Below are 20,444 nucleotides of genomic sequence, written 5' to 3'. Positions count from 1 at the left end.
TGCATCATCCACAAAAAAAACGCTGCCACAAAGCAGATGATTTCTTTTTTTTTAAACCACAGTCATCTCCTCCTGTTTTATCATATATTTGGCATCACTCTTACGGTAATAATAATAGATTTTACTCAAAAACAAATGAAAATCTAAGGAATATTTGCAAAAACAAAACAAAAAAATTGAGTTTTTGCAATCAATGAAATTTATATAACTTGAGGGAAAAAAACAAATGACAAAAAAAGCTTTTCTAGGCAAGACAAATTTATTTGTGAAACTAATTTCTTGTACATAGACAATTCAAAGTGCTTTACATAAAACAAACATTCAAAAGAAAGATTAATAGTAATCATTAGAATACGATTTACAATATATATATATATATATATATTTTTTTTTTAAAACAGTTGTGTTTTGTGAAATTTATCACAAGAAACAAAATACATAAAAAATAATTTAAAAATATAAATATTTTACATGTTTTTTTTACAATTTTTTATTTTATAAATATTTATGCCAAAAAATTACATTAAATTGTAAACTACAAATAAAATAAGGATGCACACTACACTGACACTGATTTAACACGATAACTTTAATTTATTGCTCAAGAATATTATCTAGTCAAAGATGAGCATTGAATTTAGTTTTCAAATATCTGTAGAGTCATATTTGTAACCATGAATTTGAGGAATGTCCCGAACCGATCACGTTATTGACTATCGATCGTATGTTTCCTCCCGATCAGTATCAGATATTTAAATTATTCTTATTATGATCGGCATTTTGAATTTCAAGCTTATTATTCCAAATAAATACTCCACTAGACGTCTGCATGTCATGATTCTACGAATCTACCTTTTAAGGAAATCATTTAAATAATGTCCAATTCATTCTTTTAATTTTGACAATTTGGCAATTTGATAAAAAAAAAAAAGTTTTCACACTGTAACATTTACTTTTACCAGGTTTATATGTAAAACCGCTCTAAACTCGATTTATCTTTTTTCTGATTCCATGTCTTTACACTGAAGAGGATGTATCCATGAAAACATAAATTACAACAGCACACTTTTTTTGTTACTAAAATGTGTAAATACCAGATGTAATCAGCATTTGCAGATTCCTCTCTAGAAGAAAGGCTGATTTCATGTACATATGAATTCTCCCCTGAATTCAGCTAATTGTGAGCATGTACAGATTTAGTTGTGGTTCCCTCCTCAGGCAGACCCTTGCCCCCCTTTTACTTTTCCCGAGCATCAAACCCTTTGAACCAAGTGTTAGTTCATTCATTAATATTTATTTCCCTTTACATCACTTTGATGGTGGAGCCTTTTAAATGTTTAATTTGGTTCAGGGCCATTAAACAGTAATGTTGGAGTCTTTAAATGTAATACAAATTATGGAGCAGGAGGCATGAGCATAGCCGGTATATTCTGCTCCGCTGTGACTTGTTTTTTCTCCTCTCAGTGTCTCTGTTGCTATAGAGAACGAGGCAGCAATATTTGATGGAGTTTAATGATTTTCATATAAACATTTTTCTTTCTCTTGTTACGACTGTCACACATTTGTAATGTTTTCTACTAGTTTACAGTTTCATGAGGTCCAATAACAGAGTTAAATAGGGGTGTGTATTAGCATAAATATGACAATACGATACGTATCGCGATACACGCCTCACGATACGATAAGTATCATGATGTATTTCAAGATTATACCAGAACAATTTTCTTTAAAGAGTATGAATTAGAAAAAAACTCTACCTAGATATTAGTGTACATTTCATGGTAATAAAATGATAAAAATTCATTTTATTTAATGACCTCAACTGTAACTGTATCTCATATATATAAGCTGCTTTTACCTGAGCAAATTCAAGCTGCTTTTCTTTTGATAAATTAGGAAATATTTCTTCTTAAAGGGAACAGTCAATAATGGCTGATTTCCACAACAAAACAATTTTAATATAAGAAAAAAAAAAAAACATAGAATGAACGTACCTTAAAAAAATAAGGTGCCAAAAGTATGATTGAGAAAATAAAGAGCTGTAAAGTGCTGCAAGTAAAAATCAAAAGTACGATGCTGAACTATGTTTTTTCATGAATAGTTTCTTAAATATGTCAACATTTTAAAATGGATAGACGTATCGCCAAATGAAATATCACGATAAAATCGCTAAATCGATTTTTTTCCCCAACACTCACTCACAAAAGCTCAAATAAAATATGGAAAAATAGGAATAATCATTCTTTTTTTTATAACAATATATAACAGCAAAATAAAATGGTTAATATATTAAAAGGAGCAGAAAGAAGAAAACGTAAATTATTTGCCTCTATCGCTAAAAACAAAACTACATCAAACAAAGAAAAATTAAAGGATCTTTACATAAATATTAAGTCCAGCCTGCATTTGAAATGAACATACAAACAAAAATACACACACATTTACATAAACGGTAAACAGTTAAATAGTTTTTAAATTGGTGAAGATTTTTTTTTATAATTTGGGATTATATAATATATTTAAAAGTATAAAGTTCTGCTGTTGTGCATACTCTTCTTGGGATTCTGAGCAGTTTTTGTTCTGAAGTTTCAGTAAATTAGAATTTTAAAGCGTTTTCTAAACCTTTATTTGGCCAAAAAAAATTGTTCAGTTGTTATAGGATATCAAAAGCATCATCTGAGAGTATTTTATGATAATTTGTCAGAGTTTTCTCTCTTTTTATTTTGTATTTACTGTATTGTGCTTAAAATTTGCTGCTACAACTTAATTTTCCTACCAGTTAATCCTAATAATCTTAATCGTAAAAAATCCTCCTTTTTTAAAATGAAACATCCCACAGAAGAAACTGTATTTAAAATAAAATTGAAGATCAAACTAAAGTTTAATAAAAAAGTATAACTTTGTCTTTTCAGTTACAGGAATTTCATGAATGTGTTAATAATTATTAATAGTCAATAATTGTTATTAATGATTATTTTCAGTTCCTTCTGAAAATCTAATGATGCTACTTATTTAAGCAAAAGAAAGGAAAGTTTTATTTTTACAAACTGTGGTGACTAATACACTTTTACATGCATTATTAAAAGTGAATCAAAGGATTAAGTCAGAAAAATGTAGGATTAATAAAAGTATTTTTGAATTGGATTGTTTTATTCTGTTTTTTTCTGTGAGAAAAAGTATCTATAGCTCCTTTTCTATATGATAAGGGCGTGTTTCTCTCTTAAATTCCGACATTTGTAACATTTCTGAATGCAAGACATCATGCACTTAGTGTACTCCTCCTATAAATATTTTGCTCACAGTATATGTTTGTACTTACTGAAATACATTCATGTACAGCTGGATCAGTGAAGAACTACTCATTTTGTCAAAATCCTAGACAAAGTAATGTCAAACATCCTTTATCCTCTCCTTGACGAATCCACAGGATAGAAGAGAAGAAAAATGAGTCAGACATGATTAGTCTGTCTGCAATAAACGGAGTAATTTCTCCCATTATTCTTTTTGATTACTCACTGCTGTTTTCATACTTGAATATATTTTCAAAAATGTTTGTCCTGTAGTGTCCTGTTTTTAAGTTTTTGTTAATTTGACTGATTTTTTCATTTTGATTTCCATTTTCTTGGACGTTGATGTCTCTCATTCTGCAGTAATTCGGATTTCTTGCTCTTGATTTTCAGTACGGCCTCCACAGGTTATCAAGCTTGATAATTCCCTGAAAAGAATTTTATTCATAACACATTTTCAGAATTGTTGTTTGTAAAAGTGGGCTGCCAGCTTTACTTTATGGTTGGACCATCTCTCATCTTTCTTTGTCATCTTCTTTTGAATTGAATCGTTTCTTGACGGCTGTGTCACACAGATGCTATGTACATTTTGTGCATATGGATGAAAATTGGTCATAAAAGTGAGTAAAGTCTTCAATGTGAGATTTCCACAGATATATCACCCATGAACCACATTAAAGACATGGAATCCCCAGGAGGAAGAACAATTGGGGAGAGAGGGGCATGGCGTCCATCCAAAGTCCTCAAAACCACCCTACACCGCCCTGATTTAGAAACCCGTCACACCACAATACACGGGTCGCACATATGCCAATTCCTTCTTGGTTTGTGCATCAATTGCATCATTTGAGCGCCATATACCCAATATTAAATGTATATACCAGTGGTACATGCATGCTTTTTTAGCCACAATAAAATAAATTAATTAAAAAAGTTTTTATATTTTCTTTAGAGTTACAGTAGTTTATTAGAAATTTGCCCCAGACTGGGTGAAGATAATTTGGACCATTTGCTCAATTAAAAATGTCTTTAACCTAAAATTAAAGTTTTACATTTTCAACAAAAAAAGGGGAAAAAAAATGGTGCCAACAAGTGGAAACCACCGAAGATTTTGACACTTAAAACTGAATTCACACAAGAAAAAAAAGAGTCCAATTCATGTGCATTATGTTTTTTTTATTATTATTTGTTGTTGTTGATGATTTATGTCTGTAAGTGATAAGAACTGAAAAACAATAAAAATAAAGTAAAAAAAAATTAAATAAAAATTTGCCTCAGAGTTGTGGCTTTTAGCAAGGAGTAACCCCGCCCCACTTTCCTACTTTTTTTGCGTTCTCTTGATTTACAATGATTTGAATAAAGAAACACAATCTGAGTTCTCAATCATCAGAAAAATGCCACAACAACATGTCAAATATATATATATAATTTTCATCATAGTGGGACTTTAAATAGAAAACAGGAATTATTTTACTTCCATTTCCGTTATTCACAATAAATTGAAGGTGACATCCCAAAAATTCATTATAAAGGGAGCTGAATAAAAAGTCGTTCATGTTTTTCTCCTCATTTAAACCTAACATTAGTGGGGGGGCTCCCCTCTGTTGTTGTTGACTTGTTTGTGATGTGTGCCTCCATTCATTCTGCACAGCAGCTCCTGCCTCCCTGTGACGGCGTCGCTCCTCGGAGGGAACGGCACCACCACTGGGTTGTCATGGTTTTCAGTAACAAGATTTTGAGATGCTGTTCGATTTATTATTCAAAATGTGGGAGGATGAGTATGAGGACGGAATATTCCGCCACACATTCTGGAGGACGACTATAACTAAGAACGCCTGTGTTTTCTCATGGACCGCAGAGCTCCTTCATTTTCAGAATACGACTTTCAAAAAAGAAAGAAATAAAGGACATAAAGAGTTCTTTTTTTTGTGTAACAACTCTGTGAATATTTGTGTCAAAATCTCTATTAATGCTGCGTATACATTTGCTTTTGATTTTTCTTTTTAATCGTCTGCAGCCCCAGAAAAAAACAGTCAGAATCCTTGTTTTTTAGCTTAAATTTCACACAATTATACTCAATTAGCAGGATGCTGAAATAGCATAAGATTTGGTGATGCAGCATCTTTTAAGAGGATTGTGAGGATTTAAAAACCATCTGATGAAGCATCTTATTTATGTCTCATTGGAAGAATGGATACCCACTGAAAACGCTGAGCTTCACATCATCTCTTATGTCCCTGTTGCTGTGAAATTGCACATTAATTGCATTTAAATATATTTATTATTATTTTATTATTAGATAAAAATGTAGGAAATTGTTTGGAGGAATGTTAAAAGGATAGTTTACAGGAACACCAAGGCATAGGATGACATTTTGCTGAATTACTCAGAAAAAACTAAATTTTAAGAAGAACTCTGCAGTCACATGGTGAATTTGCTGACTAACCAGCAGTAAGGTCGCCATGCGGTGGCATTTTGGAATATGTGACTTAAGTTTCAATGAATAGAATTTGGCTTTCTCAAATGAAGAATTCTAGGTAAGGGCATTTTTCTTAACCCGTTGGCAATTTTTTGTGCTTATTTCAAAGAAAATTTCAAATTTTACGAATGTTTTAACTCTTTCTAAGAGTATGTTTTTGCGGTTATGTTTTAAAAAAAAATACTTATTGTGGTCTCTCAAACTCTTCTTTCCAAATGATTTGTCATTTATTACAGAAATCTTTGATTATTATTGCATTTCATATTGTTTTTATTTTGAAATAATGACTAATTTGTGCTGTTTTCACAGCAGCATGTTTGCAGCTGTTTTAACCCAAACATTCTTTTTTTTTCATATTTCAACAATTTTTTCCTTAGATTTTAATTTGACTTGCACTCAACCTGTTAAAGAGTTAGAGCAGGAGTGGGCAACTTTTTTGACTTGTGGGCCACAAAGAGTTCTAAAATTTAACACAAGGGCCAAACCAGGAGCAGGTAATATGGGGTGTTTGGTAACCCACATCAATAGACAAAGAAATAACATAAAAACCAGATGAAAATTTGTATTTATTTTTTTATTGATAATATGTCATTATAAAACAGAACATTGTGGGAGTGTTTATTTCATAACTGTTACTTTAGTTCTCATTTTAGTGCTAATTGGACCGATGGTTTGAAGTTCTTCAGGGAAAAATGAAAACTTAAAGAAATGCTGGATTCATGTCATGTTGGAATGATCGGAAAAATGAGTGTCCGACTTGGAATGACGAATCTTCCACATAAATTAAGAATCATTTTCTGCACCTAAACAAAGTTCAATGTATTTATAGCGTCCAATAGCAAAAATAATATAGGGAAATGAAAGAAAATAGACAAAAGTGTTGCAGAAATTGGGGGCTCATCCGGGATAAATTATGATTTTTGTGACAGGTTTGACATTTTCTTGCAATTTCTTTAAAAAACATAATAAAATAATAATTTATCATATAATTTATTCCTGCTTGGAGGTCAGATTAAATAGTTTAACGGGCCACATATGGCCCCAGGGCCGAGGTTTGCCCACCCCTGGGTTAGAATCTCTTTCCAATCACAATCAGTTCAGTTTGAATTTTGATATTTCCTTGTCAGAGCTTCAAAATTCCTCGATTACATTTCAGAGTGAAAAATCCACCTGTTCTGTAACACAATACGTCTGGAGGATACAGAGGACAGTCAGAGGAGCTGTCATGAAAACAGAGGCAGAGCAGCCCACAGCATTCCACACAGCCACCGCTGACACAAACCAGACAACCAAACATATCGATTCACTCCTCCAGTCAATAACCAGTCATCTATCCCTGCACACAAAGAAAGTCCCACAGCGACGATACTAACTAACCGCAGCATCGGAAAACCGCAGGAAAAAAAGCTTCCCACCAAACAAAACACATCTAACATCTACAATTGTAGTTGTAGTCCAATCATTTCGGTTATAATCATTTTAAATACAAATGTGCAAATAAGCATTTTATTTAAAGATACTCTCAGATAATATATGTTTTTGGTGTTTTAATATAGAAAGAAAATGTATGTAAAATTGCATTTCTGAGTATTTTTTTATTATTTTTTTTTATTCAAACCATTTTCAGCAGTGGATGAAAAAATGCAAAAAAGTGTGATGTAGAAGCTACTACGGCAAGCCACAAGCTCCATTTTGACTTCCTGAAAACATTAGAAATCACTGAAGCGTATTTGTACAACTTGAGGGATTTTTTTTCTTTTTTTCTTTTTTGAGATCGTTTCTGTAAAAAGTGGCAGACGAAGTGACAAATCAACGGTGAAGAAAGCTCCACTTGTGATTCAAGAGATCTGCATTTCAGCCTCCAGAATCAGTGCAGGCGGCTTCTTATATAACGTAATGAGGCAAAGCGAGCAGATGAGAAACAGTTGGAGGGGGTTTGTTGTGCAGGAAGAAGAAGAAAAAAAATCAGCAGCTGCAGCTCCTCCTTCACCTGGTGAAATTAGATCAGAAGGTTCTTTGATATTTCAGCGCTGATGGTTTCATAAAAGAAAAGTGCACAATGCAGATTTCTTTTATATATTAATGGACCCTTTCATACGACAATTGCATTGTTTAGCGGGGATTATCAAACAGTTTATAATTCCCATAATGAGCAGAATTTCCTCTTTGTAATCTGCAGCGAACTCATAATATTTGTGCAAAACGCCCTCGCAGGTATTGCTTCCACAATGATATGTTCAGTGGTGGACAATTAGCTGTGCAATAATAATTAATATACAGTGGATGGTTTTAGCTGAGCAGAGCCATACATTTTAATTTATTTAATGCCTGAAGTAACCCTGCACTCAATCCTGATTAGGACTAAATTTAATTCTTCACCTAAGGTGCTATAGAACAGAGAAGTTATTTAAATGGAAATTTGCTTATTTCATTTTATGCATGAGACTGTTGATTAGAATTTAATTTCAAAAGTTAACAGGTGCCCTAAAATAGTCTTTGCGAGTGCTTCAGACAGTCAGAAATGGAGCTGGAGCGAAAGCTTTTTCCACTGAAACAGCAGAAAAATGAGCTGCTTCTCTGTGATTATATTAATGAATCGCTTTGACGCAGTAAACTGTTGACTTTTTGCTTTCACTGCCACACTTTTAAGCCAAAAGGAAGGCACACGAAGAACTAAATTTGTTTATAATACATTATTTATACGAATGTTTTTCAAATCACAGTGAATATGAAAAGCTTTTGCAACATTAATACTTCTAATAAGGAAGTTTAAGAGCAAAACAACAGTTGGAGATGGAAAGTTGAACTCAGACAATTAAAGATATTGAGTTCCCAGAAATTCTTAGGTGACGGATGTTCTGCTTCTGAGATGATTTTATTATATAATTCTTCCTGTCTTCATACTTAATAGAGCTTGGTTCAATATCCTTCTGATTGGAAGGGGGGGCATCTGCTATGAAACCATACTGCCCCCTGTAGACTCAAATGAAACACTGCATGAGCAAAATGGGTTCTGTGAAGCATTTCCCACCAAAGTTTTTTCTTTTTTTTATGTTAAAAAAATCAAATGAAACTCAAAAAGAGAACATTCTTTCACTTTTTAGGCTTTTTTCACAATTTTTTGTACAGAAACTGCCTATTTTTGAGTTATATTTTCATTTTTATTGGGATTTAAGAAGCTATTTTGTCTGATGTTATGTATTGGGTTCACCTGTTATCCTTTTTTTTTTTTTTAATCCGTCCCCAGTTTTCAACTTTCAATAAAGCAGGCCAAAAAAGGAACATAATGTTTCAGCTGTTATTCACAGCAGCTCAAAGGCGATGGTCAGGCACGCCTTGTGCTCTCCTCTTCAGCACTTTTCTTTCATCTCCGATATTGTAAAGTCTACCTCCGGAAATTATGAGCGAAAGCTTTTCAAGGGAGGCGAGGGTGAAATCTGTCATCTGAGAGAGGCGACTGCAGGAAGGCAGCTGCAGGGCGGAGGAACAGAGACGAGAATAAAAACTGGCCTTTGAAAGTGAGCTGGAAATAGGTGAGCTGTTCAGTTTTGCAGCTTAATATCATTGGAGTGATGAAAAAAATAGAGGATGAGCTAGAAAATGATGCTGAGTTGTCAAATGGTCCATCAGTCGGCACATGAGCTGGCGAGTGTCTCCCTCTAGTGGTGAGTACTGGATATAGCAGAAGCTTCTGTGTTTTCAGCTTCCATTTGCTTGTTGGTGCTTCCTGAGGGGTCGATAGGTAAGTGTAGACACTGCTTTACAGGAACCTGCTGATAATCAGTATAAATGACTTTTCTAAGTGCATGTACAGTAAATACTAAGAGCTGAGAAGGAAGGCTGGTTTATAACAGACCTTTAATGATTAAATGCGAAAGTTTTCTCACAATCTGCATGGATTTTATTCAGATAAAAATAAAACAAATAATTAGTTTAATGGGATTGCCTCTTAATGCTTTTTTTAAAATAATGTTTAATGCCATCAATAAATCCCCAAATGATTCCTCTGTGTAATCATAAATCCCTGACAAAAATTTTAAGCACACTTTAATCACTGTGTTCTGGTTGCCAAAAATGTGACTGTTTTTTCTACAGTCGAGCCAGCTTGACTTCCTATGATTATGAAATAAAATGTACTTTAAAGATGTATTTAACAATATTAAATATTAAAAGAAAAATAAACGAACCAAGTATTTTTGCAATAATTTAATCCAAGATTTCTTTTTTGTTTTTGTCACAGAAGAATGTTTACAAAAAAACAGGAGGAAAAGCTTAAAATAACAATTATCTTTCTGCCGAGGTTGAGATTTTGGGGAACAACCTCCTTCCCTCAGAGTACAGAAGATATGGCTGCGTCTTCAATGACCCGAAGCACACAGCCAGGATAACCAAGGAGTGGCTCTATTTCAAGGTTCTGGAGTCTCTGGACCTAAACCCAATAGAAATCTTTGGAGGGAGCCCAAACTGTTTCTCAGCGACAGTCCAGAAACTTGAATGATCTAGAGAAGATCCGTGTGGAGGAGTGGGCCAAAATTCCTCCTGCAGTGTGTTCTAACTTGGTGGAAAACTAAAGGCAATGTTTGACCTGTGTGATTGCAAACTAAGGCTACTCTACCAAATATTAACATTGATTTTCTCAGGTGTTCAAATATTGTATTCACAGTTTCCACTTATTGCAAGTCACACGTAAGTCTCAAGTCTTTCTCCTTAAATGCCGAATCAAAAGTAGGCAAGTCAAAGTCGAGTCCCAAGTCAAGGCCCAACCAGTCTTGAGACACCTACAAGTCATTGAATGTTTCAAGTCATTTTCAAAAACAGAGTAATATTATTTATAAAGTCAATTTGTGCTTTAACTAACTATTTATTTATCAAAATTCCGCAAGTATTGTAGGTAGCTCATGCATCTCCTCTTCAAGAAGCCAAAATGATTTCTCAACAACAAAGACTCAGTTTACCACATTTGCAATTGTGATAAACCAGAGATGAAAGATGAGCGATGAAGGGAGTCACACTCCAAACACTGAACTCCTGCCGATCTGCAGAAACTATGTCCTAAAAAGCAACAAAGGTTTTTGATTCAGTCAAAGTCAGAGTGGCACTTTAAATAAAAGCAAACGCTCCTGCATGTTTTGGGTTCAAAGTAATATTATATTATATCTTACAACTTAACAGCCTTTTCTCTTATGATTTATCTGTTTATCTGCTTAAAGACATAAGCAGTTAAGTCTTTGCACTGTTAAAAATGTTCACATCAGAGTATTTGATTGATTAAAAGATGCTTTCTTGTTAAAAAAAAGTCTGTGAATCCCACAAAGTCTCAGTCTCTCTGTCACTGTGGTCAAAGACACAAAGGTGACCGTTCGTCTGCAGAACTTCTAAAAAGTCCAACAAGAAATATTTTCCAGTGTGGCTCGACAGACGATCATCAACGTCAGCGTTCAGATGTGGCTTCAAGAACATAACGTGCTCGCCAAAGTGAACAAAGTGTCGCTGACGAGAACGCGCTGGCTCAGGGTTGACATTAATTTACAGAACAATTTCTGGCTTTGACTGTCAGAGCGGACCACAGCGCAGCCATTACAGAGTCATCAAGCTGGACCTGCAGTGTCTCCCTCTGAGTGTCCAAGAAACGGAGGCCAACGTGTCCCTGAGGATCTGGAAATTCTCTCATTTTCAGCACAACCAGTCCTGTGTGTGAATAGAACTTTATAGTGTCATAAATATGTTGGATGAAAATTCAGGTTTGGAATTTAAACATTTCTACAGTAAAATATAAAACAATGTTATAGCTTTTTTAAAGCTTTTCTAAATCCAAAAATTGAAGGACCTCATTTTTAACCATTGTGTTCTTTTGTGTCTCCTGACGCACACAGCATTCCCATGATCCTTTTCCATGAGGGTCCTCCGATCCTGGGCTTTACAGGAGAAAAAAAGAGGTGAATAAAGAGTTTGGAAAGATAGTGTTTTTTATTTTACATTTCTTTTTGTATACATTAGTACTTTGTAATATTTTTTTAATTCAAAGAGCACATGTCTTTAACGTTTTGGTCAAGAGCACCATTTTTTTTTACTTCATGCTGATTTGCTGACAAATTGACAAATAAATGCTCAACTGAAGCATATTTTAGGACTTTTATGGCTGTGGAAGATCTTCAACAGAAAAACATCAGCTTTGCCATAAGGCAGCTTCAGGGTTTTTGCACCAAACGAGTTGATAAAGAAAGGTCGACATTTATTTATTTATATTTGAGAAAATTCAAATTTGCTAAATTAAGAAAATCAGAACCAACAAAAAAAAGTTTTTTTAGCATTCCAAATAATTCATACTGTTCTGAATCATCCTGAATATTCTGCATTTAGTTTGTTTATCCTGCTCCTAAATAAAAAAATAAAATAAAAAAACCTTTCTGAGTTCAAGAAACTGCAGTGCAAAAATATTAATAAAATACACAAGCTGTTCCAGGCTGTGGAAAATCTCAGAGAACGTGGTTGCGAGCCAAAAGTGACATCTGTGCTGCCCAGGAGGATAGTGAGAGAGGTGATAAAAATCCAAGGATCACCACCAAGGCCACCTTGGGAATCTGTGCTCTGTTGGTGGCAACATCTCCAGGCAGACGGTCCACTGGTCACCACACACCACATGGGGCTTTTCGAGATAAAGCACACAAATGTATAAAAAAGTCTTATGTGTACAAACGAGGACTACAACTGTTTTATGTTCTAATGCAGGTGTGTCAAACTCCAGGCCTCAAGGGCCGGTGTCCAACATGTTTCCAAAAAGCCTGCTACTGAAGGTCCTTATTGGCTAAACACACCTGATCCAGGTAATCAGCAGCAGAAAAGGAGGATTTCAGGAAAACCAGCAGGAGGCCGGTGTTGTGCTAAGGTACGTTCCCCCTGTCAGAATGTGTATCCCTGGTCTCAGGCATCGTTGATTTGTTTTGTAACACTCATATTTTGTCCCAAAAAGCGGAAAAAGAAGGTGGATGTTTATGACAAACTTTATTCTACTCTCATATTTGATTTTTTTAAACATATTCTTCATAAAACAAGAGGGGACACAGATTCAGGTAATCAGGTAAATATCTATTAATTGTCCGTTGTTATATGCTTTCATAACAGTCACTTTCATGAATTGCGTTTCTTATCCTAATTTAGTCAATGGTCTTTTTTTTTTTCAATACCTGAAGCTGTCAGTATTTTACATAGTACATGACAGGAGAAAAAAAACAAATATGACAAACTCCTAAAAGCCCCAGAATAAAGTTTGTCACATCATCCTCCTTCTTTTTACATGTTTTGGGACAAAATACGAGTTACTAAACAAGTCAGAGATGCCTGAAACCAGGGATGAACATTCTGGCAGGGGGAACGTACCTTGGCACAACATTTTGGTTCATGGGTCACAGTTCACGAGATTTGAGGTCCAACCCACAAGACTTGAGCCGCACCTCACAGACATGAGTCAGGTGAGCCACAGGAAGTAGGTCGGAGCCGTTTGCTCTCAAACATGATGGTGTGAACTTCATTTTTTGGGGGTAATTTCAGCCAATTAACCAGAGAAACTAATCTCAATGAGCAGAATCATGAAATAAAGCAATCCTTAACAAGAGTCTGCAGAGAAACAAGACCTTGAGCACCAATAGACATCTCAGCATGATAAGAACACATAGCAACAGTTAAAAGGCGGAGAAACCCCTAAAGCGTCCAGATTTTTAACAGTTCAGATATCAGTTAATGGAAACAAATGAGGACAAACAGGATTGCACAATGAGAACCGAGATAAAGAGGACCCGTACATGCAGCTTAGAGCGTTCTGTTGCTCGTGTGAAAAACCTTGACTTTTCAAACGTCAGCATTCACGTCATCCTCTCAGCCACTCAGAGACACTGGAGGAAAATAGAAGCATCTAAATCCAACACAGCCTGGCCTGGAGCCATTGTGTCCTCAGTGCCTTTTACATCAACATGCAGATATGCAGCGGCGTGCTTCTTATCAACATGACTGCATGACCTCGAATCACACACTTTGGGATAACAGCGGTTTTGTCAGCAGTGTGAGAGGACCATGAGTGGAAAAGCAGATCTGTCTGCCTGTCTGTGCAGCGATAGGAAATATTTATTGTCTCTTGGTCGTCATGTAAAAAAAAAAAGTATTATTTTATAGAAGAAAAAGTAAGTATATATTATTTTACTGAATAATAACCTGAGTTTATGATGATATAAAGCAGAGTTATTCAAATAACTGCCCAACACTAGGTCTAAAGATCAGTCAAAATTGGAGGTTTTGACTGAAATGAATTTTACAGGTAGAAAGAACAACAGCAACAATCTAAAGGAGGATATTGTTTCTGCTCTGCAATCTGTAAAAGGTCGCATGGTCATTCCTGAACAATCTGATGCTCATCTTTCCTGGACAAGAAAGATATTTCTCAAGTAGTAAAAGTGGTTCCGAATGGCTGCCAATCTTCTAGAAAGTGAACATTCAAAGAAAGAAAGTTCACAGGTCACGGTGTGTAAGGGTGAGGGAAACACAACCCCCACTCTCCACCCCAATGATGCTTTCCAGGTCTCCCCAGGCCTCTTTTTGTCTGCCTTAAGACATATTTTGAAGAAAACTATAGCAAGCTCTACCTTTATAATAGGGGTGAAATAGGGGAAATTGATTTGACGATATAAATCACGATATTTCATTTAGAAACTGTATTGATCAAAAATGATGATAAGACAATATTTAATTATTTAAACTGACTTGTTTTCCACCTAAACCCTCGTCCGCTAGTTGACAGCACAGAAATTTACCAAAAGAAAAGCTCCATTAAATTGTGGGTAAAAGCAACTTGTATATAAGATGCAGTTGCAGTGCTCAGTGTTCTGATGATAAAATCAAGTAAATTTGACAATTTTATTAACATGAACGGTGTATTAATATCCAAAGTTTTTACTCTTCAAAAGTCATACTCTTTTAAAAAAATGGTAAAAAATTGTTCTGGTAACATCTTGAGACAAATATCATGATATGTATCGTATCGCCAGAGTACTGCCAATACACACCCCTACTTTATAATAATTTGTAACCTGACACAATTTATTTTGTATTGGTCTAGTAGAGAGGTACTAACTTAAAATATTGTTTGTTATATTTTCTGCAACACTGATATTCAAAATTAGAACAAAATTGTTTTTTTCTTTTGTTGGATTTAGATTTGAGGTGTGCCAAAATATCGATATTGTGATATATCGCAATACTTAGTCCTGTGATTGATTCTCAATGGGTTCTCACCATGTATCAATCTTTTAGTTTCATTTGAAGAGGCTGTAAAATATATTCATCATCCTCTGGTATGTCTATGGTGTGTTCTTCTATATAATGTGAGTTATTGGAGATGATTTTGACCAATTATCGCAGTATCGCGATATCATCAATATCGTGAGCCATGTGTCGGGTATCGTATCGTGAGGTACCCGGTGATTCTCAGCCCTAATTTAGACGTGTGAGGTCAAACCTTCCTGACAACTTTATTTGATGTTCCCACGTCAAAGCTGTAGTTCCATTACAAGATAATTGGTGCACAAATCTGTTCGTCTGTTTTCTTTCTGTCAATCAGATTCTAAAGGAAACCTGTTAGAGGCTGTTGCTCAATCTGCAATCTGTCTGCCAAACTGCTCGGTCCCTGAAGGTTTGACAGCGTAGGCATCTGTTATTTACTGCAACAACTGACAGGTCTTTAGCCCAGCCTAAAGGCAGGCAGTTAGCATAAATGATTCACTTCTGGAACAAAACAAGTTAGAGAACCAGAACATTTCCTCTGTTGCTTTGTGTATCAGACTGTCAGTGTCCCACAGTCTGTGAAACTTTAAGAAGTTATAACAGGAACTCAAAACCAGCAAGTTTGTTGTAGTTGTATCAAGTTTTTTAAATAAACTTACTATGGAAAATGGCTACATTCTGAATTTTGATGCTCATGTTATTATTCTAAATAGGTCTTAAAGGGGAGCAATTTTCCATTGACACTCAAAAAAACAGTTCAAATTTGAAACAAAATTAGTGCTGTCAATCGATTAAAAACATGAATCAGATCAATCACATTTTTGGGTTGTGATTATTCACGAATAATCATGTTTTAGAAGGTAATTTTACATGACAAAATGCAGCTTTTGAACAAAAACAGGCCAGAGAGAACACTTTTCCCTCAGTATTATTATCTGAAATACTAAATGAATAAAGTGCTAACTCAGATATCCCACAAGTGTCATTCGTGTGCAAAAAACACATCAACAGTAAGATAAGCAGAACTCTAAAGACTTTTATGTCTGCAGTATTACTCCAAGAAAACAAAGATACTGATACACATCCATAAGAAACAAACATTATGTTTCTGCACTTTAAATGGTCCATGTGAATATTCAATTCTGATTGGCTGCTGGGTGTGGATACTCACCTAAAAAAGAAGTTCCGGTCACATAGTCCAAATGTTGTATATCACTGTGCAGGGTTCTTTAAAACAAACTTTTGCTTCATCTTCTGGACAAAGACAAGACGTAAGAAGTGAACTTTTTCTCTGAACTGATGCTTTATTTATTAACCTATTCTGACGATCAGCACATGTATCACTTTCCATTGCCGCTGCTGAGGTCGGTGTAGACTCAGCAGCACATAGTCGTGTTACCGTGACAACAGGCCGCACCACATATCAAATAGTCCACTTTTTGCGAAAAACAGATCTAAACCAAAAAAAAGTACTAAAAATTGGTTGACTATTTGTTTCTTTTGTAAGTGGCCATGGTAGAAGTGGTATAATGCCAGACAACATGTGCATTATCAGAAATAAATCCACGTTCAATGCAAAGCAGAAGGTAGTTATTTGGCGAAGTGCAATTAATTTGCTTTAATAAATTCTAACATGTTAACTTTTCAAATTAATGACGTGTGTTAATATATTAACATTGGCAACCCCAAATAAAATCATTTTTTTAACATCAGCTGTTTCAATTTGTATTGTTTGTTACATGTGTGCAGTTAAGGGTGTGTTTTAAAACAAAAGGTGAGCCGAATGATCAATTTTTCTTAGTAAAGAAGTCTTTTTTTTCAATGATCTAGATTATTTCAACAAGTTTATCATTTTTTTAACTCATCTTAACTTTTAGCTACAATTTGCTAAATAGATAGCTTTTGTTTAGTTATTTTTGGAATGTTGTTATAAAAACATGGCACACTGTTGGTGCAATTCTGTTTTTGAACTAGCTATGTCTTGCACTGGAGTAGGGAACTTGGTGTAATGTTTACAAAAAGTACATAATTGAAAATTTAATTTGTCTTCTTTAGTTATATTATTATTGTTATTTATTTATTTATTTATTTATTTTTTTGATTGCTTAAGTCAAATTGAATCCAACAAAAAAAAGGGTCAGGAACCATTGGTCTACTATATAGCTGATATACCAAATTCAACATCTGTATATTCAATTTAGGGTCAAAGGGTCATCATACATAACATGCATACTTGAAATTCAGTTGAGAATTGAGGCTTAAAATCAATGTAAAATGAAAAAAATCTGCCATCAATCAATTTGGGCTATGTTTTAGGGTCCACTAATATAGAGTAAGTGAAACTGCAACAACAACTTAACGGCAAAAAGTGGCCAGAACCTATTGCAATTAGCATGGGATGCTGCGCACAGGTACTGAAAATGTATAACCCTTAGCAAAAAGTCGTACGCTTGAAGTATACTTCAATATAAGAAAGCTATTGACTATAAACTATAGACCATGTTCATGAAGTGTTGGACGTACTATCTAAAAACGTCTTCTGACTAAATTGGAACATTTTAAGTTTACAATAGTAGATAAAAAGAAAACTTCAAGTATACTGCCTGACTTTTAGATTGAAATTTCTCTATTGCGAGACACATAAAGGGTTATCTTATAGGCTATCTTATCTTAGAAAATACTAAGTATACTTGTCACACACTTAAAGTCACACTCATCTTTTGATGTATTCTAAAAGTATTCTGAGTGGTCTTTTCATTAAGATTGTACCACTTTTTTGCAGAAAAAAACAGTGTCATTTATAAGACATAGTGACTGCAGAGCTGCGGAGTTCATCAAAAGTTTACCTCTGCATTGTGGATGCATCCATTGTTGTGCTGTACTAACTTCCCATCATCTATCTGTTTATGCGGCCTCTTGCAGTTTACGGACCCTGACAACCCAAGCCAACAAAAATGGCAACTATCTCGGAGCTAACCAAACAGTTTTGATCCAAACATGTTCAAAAAACAAAAAATACAGTTTCATCAGTGGGTTTTTCAGTTTACAATATATAAAAACTTCAAGTATGCAGCCTCACTTTTAGTAATAGTGTACATTTAAAAAGATTACTTTTTGCCCAGGGTGAAGTTAAAATCAAACTAAAACTATAAACACAATGAAATATAGTGATTTCTCCCATTTCTTTTTGATATGACTATTGATGTACAAAACTCTCTTGGGTGTAAGAAAAACCTTGAATCTTGGTCTTTTGTTCTCATATTCCTGTAATTGAATTAACCAATAAAAGGTGTTTATAACCCCTATCAGAAAGTACACGTAAAGTAAAATATACTTGAGTATAAGTAACAGGTACCATAGACCGTTTGTGTAGTGTAGGAAGTACTTCAGACTAAATTGTAACTTTTTAAGTTTACACTACCTATAAAGTAAACTCAAATATACTACCTCAGTTTTAGTATATTTCTTTTAGTAGACTTAAATTGACTACTTTTTGCTAAGGTAATATATCTGAGCTCATTTCAGTAAAATCTGAGTCTGTACTGCAGTCATGACTGTTGTTAGGTAAAAGAGAACAGATTTTTCTTTTTTTCACATTTTATTAAGTTCAAAAAGAACATTTTGTATAAATATTTAAACTTTAAGGGCTTTTTTTCCATGAGGACACACAGACAGCTGAAGACTTCCATTTCATAAGCCGTTTCGACCATTTTGTGGGTGTATTCTCGCACGTCTGACCCACTAACACGAATCTGTTTATTAGACGGCGTGACGTCAGAGGAGGCGGAGCCTGTGGCGTTCAAAACACAGCTTGTTCTCAATCCTCTCTGATCTTCGCTTCCTGCTTGTTTTGCGCCTATTTTTTTCGCTTACTTTTTGCCCCCGTTTTCTTTTTAATCTCGCGTTTTTATTTGTTTTTGCCTGTTTTTTTGTATAAATATATAATGCAGCAACTATCCGATTTTTTAACATTGTTTTGCAAACGGCGTTTTGTTCCGAGATTGTTTACCCAGGCAGCATCCCTCTGTTGTTCATATTCCTTTTGTTTTCGGTAAATATGGACTGATTTAAAACTAAAAAAATAATAATAATCACCTCAATGCTCCGTCCATCCGAGGCATTCTCTCCTGTTGAAACCGAAGAGGTAAGGCTGCTTAAAATAACAGAAGCCAAATGCTTTTGTCTGCAACTGTGCAGCAGCTGCAGTGCATTATGCTTTTTTTTACCCGTCTGTCCTGCATCCGCAGCAGATTTGCACCAATTCAGCCATGAGCAAATATCAGTAGAGTTTTAGCTTCTTCTGTCCGCCTGCAGAGGCTGAAAACCTTGTTCTCGAGCTGAACCTCCATTTCCTGCTGCATTCTTGTCTCTTCTGCAGTTTGTTTACTCTCTTCCTGCACTAAAAGTAATTCTATAAATATTCAAATTCAAACTTTATTCATAAAGCACTTTTCACACAGCACAAAGTGCTATAGAGGCTTAAAACAATTTAAAATAAAATTGTATAACCCTCAAAAATGTGATTCACAATCATTTTTCCATCATAACTCCCTCTTATAATTAGATCTGTGGAGTTATATGGGTGGTGTGAATCAATCTGACTGCATTGTGACCTCCTCCACCAGGGGTGGAGTGTGTCCTGGGGGCAGCCTGGCTGGTGCTGTGGAGGCCATGAAGAGTCCAGGAGCCGCAGAGGGACGGCGGCTGGTCGGTCTCCTTGAGGATGCTCTGGTCCGGGAGGCTCGCCTCTGGAAGGTGCCAGTCTTCAGGAATGGATGCATTCAGGTGAGGCTGCAGTGGTGCATTCCTGGTCAGGTGATGCTTTCAAAACAGTACTGGTTAAAAAAAAAAAAAAAAAAATTTTAAGGATACTGCTTCACCTTTGTGAAAGAAGTACTTTACTTTATTTAATGGTCCACTGTGATCATAGTTTGATCTATTTTCACGTAGTCTTCTAAATATGATTATGCAGTTTGAAAATTTCCCCAAAAAGTTGTTTTTTAGGAAATCGTTGCTGCATAGCAGGAGGAATTCATTAGAAATATGCCTCTTAGTTGTGGGCGGAAGTAATGATATCCCATCATTCCATTTGTTTACACACTCTCCTGATGGCTAACAGCCCCTCACATTCGCAACCTAACATTCCCAATGCAACAAAAATGGCGAGTAATATTGTCCAGATGTGTAGTTTTGATTTGGACAAGGGAAACGAAGACAATCATCAATCTGTTTGTCTACAAGTGAATGTGTCGCAATAATGAGCTTGTGGCTTGCCGTAGTAGCTTTTATGTTCAGCTTCTTTCCAATAGCATTTTTTTTATCTGCTCCTGATTCACATTGATTTGAATAAATAAATACTTAATTTTAAGCTTTGTTCTCTTTAATCATCAGAAAAATGCCACAAAAAC

General features: G+C 35.0%; 1 protein-coding gene across 1 annotated transcript in view; it reads left to right on the top strand.

Annotated features, from left to right (window-relative positions):
* Positions 1–18,738: 18,738 nt before the first annotated feature.
* Positions 18,739–20,444, top strand: part of ccni2 (cyclin I family, member 2) — a 7,372-nt gene continuing 5,666 nt past the window's right edge. The window contains exons 1-2 of the mRNA XM_036215122.1: positions 18,739–19,180; positions 19,662–19,822. Of these exons, the coding sequence (XP_036071015.1) occupies positions 19,708–19,822 (115 nt within the window). The 5' untranslated portion in view covers positions 18,739–19,180; positions 19,662–19,707. The remainder of the gene's footprint in view (positions 19,181–19,661; positions 19,823–20,444) is intronic.

Source organism: Oryzias melastigma, linkage group LG14 (genome assembly GCF_002922805.2).
Source record: "Oryzias melastigma strain HK-1 linkage group LG14, ASM292280v2, whole genome shotgun sequence".
NCBI lineage: Eukaryota > Metazoa > Chordata > Actinopteri > Beloniformes > Adrianichthyidae > Oryzias > Oryzias melastigma.
The sequence above is the reverse complement of the archived record's forward strand: the minus strand, read 5'-3'. Positions and strand labels throughout refer to the sequence as shown.